At 51.7% G+C, this 8,910-nt stretch overlaps 1 protein-coding gene across 1 annotated transcript; it reads right to left on the bottom strand.

The window, feature by feature from the left end:
• Positions 1–1,986: 1,986 nt before the first annotated feature.
• On the bottom strand, positions 1,987–3,841 carry B3GALT5 (beta-1,3-galactosyltransferase 5). Its single transcript, XM_090267975.1, has 2 exons — positions 3,686–3,841; positions 1,987–3,010 (listed from the first exon to the last, which is right to left on the bottom strand). The coding sequence occupies exon 2, from the start codon at positions 3,008–3,010 to the stop codon at positions 2,078–2,080; it is 933 nt and encodes a 310-aa protein (XP_090124101.1). The 5' UTR covers positions 3,686–3,841; the 3' UTR covers positions 1,987–2,077.
• Between the last annotated feature and the right edge of the window lie 5,069 nt (positions 3,842–8,910).

The raw sequence follows: 8,910 nt of genomic DNA, 5'->3' as shown, positions 1-8,910 counted from the left end.
GGAGCCTGGTGGGTGGCAGGATCCCTGGATTCAGACACTGGCAGGCAGGAGACTGAGGAGACACCCAGAGGGGCAGCCTGAGCAGGGAGGGACCTCCCGTGTTCTGGACACCGACAGCCTGGGGCTACAGAACTGGGCGTCACCCACACACGGTGCCCCCAGCGGCTTGGGTTCACATCCTAGTTCTGCTACTTTAGGTTATGCAACCTCAAGCCAGTTATTCACCCTCTCGCTCTGTCTCAGTTTCCTCGTCTGTAAAGCGGGGACCCTGGTAGTAACCTCCCAGCAGCACGGTTAGGAGCATTTAAGGAGGTAGTACCTGCGCATTTTGGGTCACAGCTGATGCTGAGAAGGCCAGATCCTGAGCCAGCAGATGAGAGACAGCTGGCTTCCTGGCCTCGGCCGCATGGACACACACACCAAACAAGTGGACATCTAAACAGAGACCCAGCCTTCCTGCCCAACCAACACCAGTATCTTCGGGATCAGAGGCAGCCCATCCTACAGGACTGATGGACGTGGCCCTGGCAAAACCTGGGCTTCAAAAAACACACCCGGTCCCTGATTCTCCCACCTGAGAAGGAGGCTTTTCTGAACATGAGCCGGCAGCCAGGAGAAGGAAACATGTCTGCAAAGAAACGGCTCGATCCAGACACATGAAAAAAATGCTGTGCAAAATAGGATGCCAGACCTCATGCTGCCATTGGGCATGGCTGTGGCCAGCTTGCAGCAAATATCTCCTCCCGAATTCAGGTCAGAGCTTAGCCCAACACGTATAAGTTACGCGGCCATGTGAGTCCAATAAAGTAAACACTAAGAACCACCCACTCCCATGATCAGCAGTGAGATGACCTTGCATGTGATGTGACAGTGGCTGAACGGGCAAAGACTTGTAAAGAAGTACTTTGTTTTCACACAGCCCTGCAGAACAGGCTCGAACAATCCTTCTGGAACAAGAATGTGGAAGATTGAACTCCACACCATAAAACTCAGCTGTTTCTTGGCCACAAGAGAAATTCAAAGAAGATAAGCTTGGGTCAGGTTTGGGCAATACAGACACAGGAAGACCGCCTCCTTTCCCAGGGCTCAGTGCAGTGATCAGTGTCCAAGGGGGCCTTAAAACGTATCTTAAACTTAAATCCACCCGAATTCCCAGAAAAGCTCCCATAATACTTCGCAGACCAAGGCTTGCACCTGACAGCCCTCCAGTGTGAACTTAGGACCTAACATACAGACCAAGTGTACCTGGAGCAGATGAGAGTCCGCTCAGAGGAGATGCCATGCCCTCGGCTGGGGGAGCAGGGCGGGATGGTCAGCAGGGTGACCAAGAAGGCTGTACAACTGACCAGGCTTTACCATGATTTCGGAGCAAAGGATATAAAAACTGACTTGTCAGGGGCTGAGCTGTGGCCATGGCAGGATATCTCCTGGGAGGAGCTGAGTGCCACACTAACAGGGACTCGGGGTCCGTCCAGATCCATCACAGGCGTGGTGTTCACCCCAGTCTTAGCACGGAGGAGCACAGGACTGGGAACCAAGGAGGGACTCCTGACGTGGACTGAGTGGTGCCGGCGGCGAGGCTGTGCTCCGAGCCTCCCCACCCCGGCTCTCGCCCAAGGGAGGGGTGAACCGAGTCAAGGGGCACCGACTAGATTCTGACAGCCCTCGATTTTTCTCCCTGCTCCAACGCTGGTTGGCTGTGAGCCTGGGGACAAGTTCCTGACCCTCCGCAGGCTGCTCTTTCTTCCTGTGTAAGTAAACGGGAATGAAAACACCCCCCACCTGCATGGAGAAAACGCAGGTGTTCACCAAACACCTGGGCGACGGTACAGGTGTTCACGAGGTGGGGTCTCTTATTGCTTGGGGACCTAAGTTTAAATTAATCCGTGGTTTCCTTCAAGCGTCCATTCTAGTTGAGATTCGGAACTCTACAGGACGTGACCCTCCCTCCAGTCCCTCCCCTCCCTGCGCCTCCTCCCCGTCCCCTGACAATTTTCAGCAACGCCATCTCAAGATCCTTCAAAAGCCATCACCGCGGGTTGTCCGGAGCATGTCCAGATGAGCGACCGGGCTCCCCTCACTCAGCTGGACACTCTTCTCCCAGGGAACTTTCCAGAGCCTTCCAATAGGTCAGCATTGTCTGGGGCCTCACGAAATGGCAGGCCACGATCTTCTTAAAACGGCACGTGGAAAAGCTCAACCCACTCGGGAAGAAGGTCTGCTCGGAGTGAAGTTCCTCCAGGCTGATCTTCAGTTTTGCGAGGCAGAGCCCCACGAAGACGTCTTCCAGTTTAAGGAAGGGCACGCTTTCTGACACGTTATACACCTGGCTCGCGACGTCGCCAGAAAACACGTAGGCCGTGCCGGAGCAGAATGGTGGGTACGTGTCCCACGGGTACTCGTATCTACTGATAAACCACTTACTGTCCTTCTTCCGAATCGGATATTCGTTCATCTTCAAGAAGCCGGTGAAAAACCGAGTCGTCCTATTTTTCTTCAGCAGCAGTTCGATCAGATAGTGGACGTTGATAAACATGTCGGAGTCTGTTTTCATCACAAAAGCCACCTGGGGACAGAAGTGGTGGATCCACTCCATGCCCATCATGGTCTTCAGGGTCAAATTGACATAAACGTCCACAAAGTCCTTCTGGATGACATCACGATTTCGCCTGCTTTCCTGCGCCACCGCTTGCAGTATGTTCTCACTGGGAGTGGTTCCCAGGAGGAAGAACGTTCTTATCTGTTTTCCGTTCACCACCTTTTCTTTTCCCCACGTGTTCCGGATGACCAGGCGAGCAAACAGCTGCTCGGGGGAGGACGTCACCAGCAAGACAAGGAAGGGGGGGTCCTGCCGGCAATCTATATCTGGGAGCTGGAGGAACTTCCCGCTGTCTCTCTTGAAAACTAATTCTTCATTAAAAAGAGACAGGCCGTACATGCTGAAATACAAACAAAGGGCTCCCAGAACCACGAGGGAAATATACATCCATCTCATCATCACAGAAGCCATCTGAAAGGAACAAAATCAAACGGTTACACCTCAGCAGCAGGAGGCCATGTGAGCTTTAACCCAGGAGGCTGGGACAGATGAAGAGACCCGTGTTTTGTGGCTGGTGTTTCAGAAACTCTGGAATCTCACCGCACACAGAATGGATGCTGGGATTTAATACTGAGGCACGGGCGACTGCCAGGGTCATGCCCTCCACGCCTCACGCTATACGATCAGGACCACGGGGAAGAGACACTCGTCCTGGCTCCAGGACCAGCCAACCCTTCACTGGTGGGAGTCTCAGATTCCCCATCTAGAAGGCTATGCAACCACATCTCCCACGAGCTCCTTCCAGCTCTGCCCTTCTCTGCGTCTATCATGAGGTCTAGCCCGAGCACCTACAAGGCTGGACACCATGTGCTCCAGATCTAAATGTACGCACTAGTCGCATTCTTCTCTGACGGAATCAAGCACCATTTGATCACTCCCAGAAAGAAAAAGATCAGTTTCTTGATCTGTGCAACAACCTTGAAACTCCATCCCTGCTCAAGGTGGTTGTTATTGTTACTGTTTGAGGTTATTTTTTCAAATCACCTGTCTGATTCTGTCATCTTGGCCCAGCCATCTCTGTTCATTCTCGACAAATCCAGGACGATCCAGGTTAACATTAGAACTTTAAGAAAGCAAATAACTCACGTTCTCCTGCGTAGGATGAACCTCTGGTTTGCAAGCTAAGCCACAGGGTCGATTCCAAGAGGAAATGCGTCCCAAACTGTGTCAGCATAGGCCGTTCGGCACTGTCGGGTTCTGGCTTGGTTAGCTTACTGAAGAGGATGGTCCTCTTTCTCAGGAATCACTAGACAGAGAAAGAAAAGAAAAAAAAAAAAAAGCAGTGTCATTCAAATCCTGAGTGCTTCATAGGCAGCTCTCCACCATGCACTGGGCCCCACTGTCCACTAGGGCGGCACCCTACCTCCTGACTTCATAACCTTGAAGGGACGTTCCAGCCCCACCCACTTTGTCATCTGTAAAATGGGTACAATGGAGACAAATTCCACTCCATGGTTCACCTGGCGACAAACATCACATCTGGCCTAAGGTACAACATTAGAACAGCACCGGGAGTGTGTACAGAGACATAAGTTGGTTACGGTCCAATTTCTCCCGTCAATATCAACCTTCCCTACAACCGGAGTGTGGCTGATGCTCAAAGAACACAGCACAGGGAGGAAATCCATCTGTTTTCAACTTAGTATCCGTGCCTTCAAAAACGCCATCCTACCTGAGAGGACAGAGAGGCCTGGGAAAGAAACTGACCGCATGATGTGAGGAAAGGTTGCTACTTGTCACCTTAGCATGTACTCCGTTTTCCATTAGGAATCAGCTAAAGATGATGCAGAGTAGAAATAAGAAGTCCCTCTCTGAACTCCGGGCAGGCTGCTCGGATGGGAAGACAGGGGAATTGGGAAACAAGGGACTGTTCACAGGTGGCTGGGTCACAGCAGTGGTGTGATTTGGTACAAGGTACACAAATGCTCCAGCCTGTGTCCTCATCTCCAGCTGGTGTAATAATGCCTCCCTCACGGGGGAGTTGGAAGGCCCCGGAGGCTAGGCTCTAATTATTTCTGTCATGAATTCTTACCAGGGTGTGCCCTTTAAATTTAGTTTACTAATTTTAGAGAGAAAGGAAGGGGGAGAGAGAGAGAGAGAGAAACATGGATGTGAGGAACTTCAATAGGTTGGCTGGGGATCGAACCTGCAACCCAGGTATGTGCCCTGACCAGGGATCAAACCCACAGTCTTTTGGTGCACAGACAATGCTCCAACCAAATGCGCCACCCAGCCAGGGCAGAGTGTGCCCTTGAGTAGTATGGGTGGCACTCAGTAATGTCAACTCGGTTCTCCCCTTCAAGTCCCACCCTGCTAGAGCATTCTGCCCACACGGTCCCAGTCACAGACAAGCGGGGTGTAGTGTCTGTAGGATGACCCAAACCCCAAGGAGAGCAGGAAGGGCAGTCTTCAAGTTGCTCTAAGAGTCTCACTCCTGGCTGGTGGCCCACATCCCAGGCCCTGACTGCAGAGAGCTCGAGGGCACCTGGCACGAGGACACAGCCTGGAGGCCACCGAAAAGGACAGTGAGTGACTTGCTCTTGGAGAGGCAGCACAAGGAACAGAACGGGGCCTCCCACAGTTTGCTGGAGAAGTAGGTTCTTCCCAAGGTCAGTTAAGGAGCCACAAACCCTTCATAAATATTTTACGAGGTCTGTCCAAACAGTATTCAGCTGTGTAATAAAAAATATAAGTACTCATTGAAGAAGATCCAAGACACACTGTACATAGGACAATGACACCCCAGTCCCCATCAAAGTAGGCACCTTGGGACCTCACACCATTCTCCCAGTCGCCATCAGTTGCCCTGCTGTATTTTCCTGGTTCTCATCGATGGTCTGAAATCTCTTCCCTTTCAAAGGTGACTTTAGTTTTGGGAAAAGCCAGAAGTCACAGGGCACCAAATCTGGGCTGTAGGGGTACTGAGTCACCTGGGTGATTTGATGTTTCACTAAAAAAACTCTGCACCAGACATGATGCATGAGCAGGCATGTTGTCATTATGAAGCTGCCAATCACCACTTAGCCATAGCTGTGGCCTTCTGAATCATCTAAACAGTTTCCATGGAGAAATGTTCAAGCTTAACACATAATCTGATGCAGATTCATTGCTCTACTTGCTCAGTCATTTTGAATGCAACAGCCACACAGCACACCTGCTCACTTAACGGTGTCCGCTGCCTCCACTGACTAGTACAGTGAAGTCGTCATTGTTCACACATGCAGATTGCAGTCCACTCTCCTTGGCTGCCAGGCTACATCCATAACATGCAAACCATTCTTGTTATATTAACAGTAGCTGGACTTTTTCCAGGCAGACCTCATATATCATGTATCTTTTTAACACAGTTCATAGAACAAAATGCTTAGGATTACGAAGGAAATCAACTATGTTGAAATAAATTCATCACAATGTTTTAAAAGCATGCCAGAGTAATACTCTGTGCCACAGTCAGAGCACTTCCCCACTGCTGTCTCTACCAATGACTCCTAGCTCCGTGTCAAATCACTACTTCCATTTGGAAGGCAGCAAGAGCTTTGTCCACATTTGGAAGTGTTCCCAACTATATTATGATGTGAAAATACCAGTGACTTCTTTTGGAGACAAAGTCACAGACTCCACTGCTATGTGGGTCAGTGCCTGTCACAGGCTGAATTGTGCCCCCTCCCCCAAATCCATATGCCAGAGTCCTAACCCACAGGACCTCAAAATGCCCCCTTATTTGGAGATCAGAAATTGACCAAGTTACAATGAGGTCATTAGGGCGGGCCCTCAGCTGTTTATGACTGGTGACTTAATTAAAAGGGGAGATTTGGATACAGACGTACATGCAGGAAGAAGGTCATGTGACAATGATGTCACTGACTGGGGTGATGCTTCTACAAGCCAACGAACCCAAAGGTGGCCAGCAAGCACCAGAAGCTGGGGAGAGGATGGAACAGAGTCTCCCTCACAGCCTCAGAAGGAACCGGACCTGCCAGCACCTTGATTTTGGACCTCCGGCCTCCAAAACTGGGAGACAATGAATATCTGTTGTCCGAGCCCCCCAGGGTGTGGTACTTTGCAGCCCCAGGAAACTGCCACGGTGCCCATCATCGTGACGGAAGAAGTGTTGAATTTCAGTTAAACGTTCATAAAAATAAGAAAGTCATTTTTCCCCATCTAAGGTGCCAGACCCCAGATTATTACTCCTGATCGACTTCCAGGGTCTTCGACAGGCCCACAGACCTGATGGGCACCCGTCCAGAAATAACGATGGCAGCCATTGGGCGGCCCCGGGAGACAGCACTGTGGCCATCGAGGCACTGGGTGAGGTCTCCCCACACTTCGGGCCACTCTGAGGTTTGTGGTGGTGGTTGTTATTTTGATCTGACCTTCCCTTCTGACAGGGCCAGGGCTCAGCTTGGGCCTGAGAGTTAGGACTGGGGCCAAGCAGAGCAGGATACTGTGAACTGCACACTTTTACCACTCTTTGGGGTAAAATAGGTATTTTTTTTAATTTTATGAAAAATATGGTGATAGGGATGACAATTTTTTTTTTCATTTTCGTCCATAACAAAACAAACCATCAACTCTATTTCAACCCCTCTCTCTCCCTTTTAAGAAATGTCTTACCCTCTACTGGGGCAGCTCCACGGGGGCCCTGTGGGAGCTCCCCTTGGCTGTGGCTGGTCACCCCAGCTGCCCTGGACACTGTGGGTCGTCACCCAGCCAGGAGCTGGGGTCTGCAGACAGAGATGTTTGGAGAACGCCTGGCAAGAAGGGAATTCTAGCGTCCCAACCCAGTGAGCAATGGTTTTGTTTTTTTTCTCTGCCTTTCAGGTCACCTGATCAGCTCAGCCAAGAGCACTGCACCAAAATCACATTCATCATTCACCTTTCATGCTGGCAGTGGCCGCAGGAAATTTAATGAGCAAGGGCCCCCGCCAGCACGGCCTCGGGAGCATTCTGTGGCCGTCCTCTGAGGCTGACCAGCTAAGACAAGAACACATCCTGCTGGACGAGTTTCCGGTGTAGCCCAGGGCCCTCACGAGAGAACAGGATGCCCTCAGCCCAGTCTCTTTCGCTGCCACAGGACAACTCATCTGAGAAGGGATTACGGAAGAGGGGGGGACGGAAGAGGGGGGGGGGGGGGGGGAGAGAGAGAGAGAGAGAGAGAGAGAGAGAGAGAGAGAGAGAGAGAGAGCGCCCTGGACACAGGCAGTAGTATGGTGACTGCTAGAGGGAAGGGAATGGGGGAGCTAGAAGGTAACGGGGGATAAATGGAGATGGAAGGAGAACTGACTTGGGGCGGTGCCCACACAGTATAATATACAGATGATATATTGTAGAACTGTACACCTGAAACCTGCCTAGTTTTATTAACCCATGTCACCCCAATAAATTCAATTTAAAAAAAAAGAAAGAAAACTTCATCTGAGTGCAGCAGGCAGTGCCCGGAGGCCCACAGGTCAAAAATAAGAAGGCACCTGGGTTCCAGGACTCCCCCTGAACCCCCTTCTCAACAAGACCTCCACCTCCGGACTTCCAAGCCCATCTACACGTCGCCCGGTTTTAGCAAGATTCCTGCAAAGCGGACTGAGGCCAAAGCCCCCACATCTCAGCATCTGATCAAACTCTCCATCCTCCGGGCTTGGCGTGTGGTCCGCCTGGCCCGCCTTCGGCAAGAACCCTGTCAGGTCAGCTCAGTTGGGACCCCCCCCGAGTGAGTTCCCACCCACGGAGCCCCGCTGTCCATGCTGCCGCCAGAGTGCATCCCAGCTCTACACTGAGATCCTGCTTCCCGTATGCAATCGTTTCTGAAACAAAATCTGTTCTGCCACGTTCTCCGCTGTCCAAAGAATGGAGGTCCCACCCAAGGACGTTCGGGAGAGCTGCCCCACGGAGGCCCGCGGGCAGAGGTATCGGGCAAAGGGAAAGCTTGGAGAGGAGGCTGGAGGTCAGGCAGGGTGGGCTCAGCATGGCGCTGAAGAGCCCATGAGGAGCTGGACCTCCTCTGAGGACATCAGGGCTCCACCGGCCTTCTCTAGGCTTTAGAGACTGATGAGTCAGGGGTCCGACGGGGCCTCTCTCCCCATCCCTAAAGCAACAGAGAAGCACCCTGCTTACTTTGAAAATGGCATCTCCAGTCGATCCAAGCGACTGAGGAGATGGAGTCCAGGGATTCACACCAATGATCACTGGCCTCGGACTCGATCAGTTTAGAGCTTCAGGGAGGCATGTCAGGGACTGGCATTTTAGGCAGCTCGGGGCACCCAGAACGAAATGCCACAGAACCCCCAACACCTCTCTTCCCACAGCTGTGGACGCTG

The sequence above is a fragment of the Furipterus horrens genome, unplaced genomic scaffold (genome assembly GCF_987537825.1).
Source record: "Furipterus horrens unplaced genomic scaffold, mFurHor1.1.pri manual_scaffold_1, whole genome shotgun sequence".
Classification (NCBI taxonomy): domain Eukaryota; kingdom Metazoa; phylum Chordata; class Mammalia; order Chiroptera; family Furipteridae; genus Furipterus; species Furipterus horrens.
The sequence above is the reverse complement of the archived record's forward strand: the minus strand, read 5'-3'. Positions and strand labels throughout refer to the sequence as shown.

Coding starts and splice junctions, on each gene's coding strand:
- B3GALT5 (XM_090267975.1), bottom strand. CDS start 3,010: ATGGCTTCTGTGATGATGAGATGGATGTATATTTCCCTCGTGGTTCTG.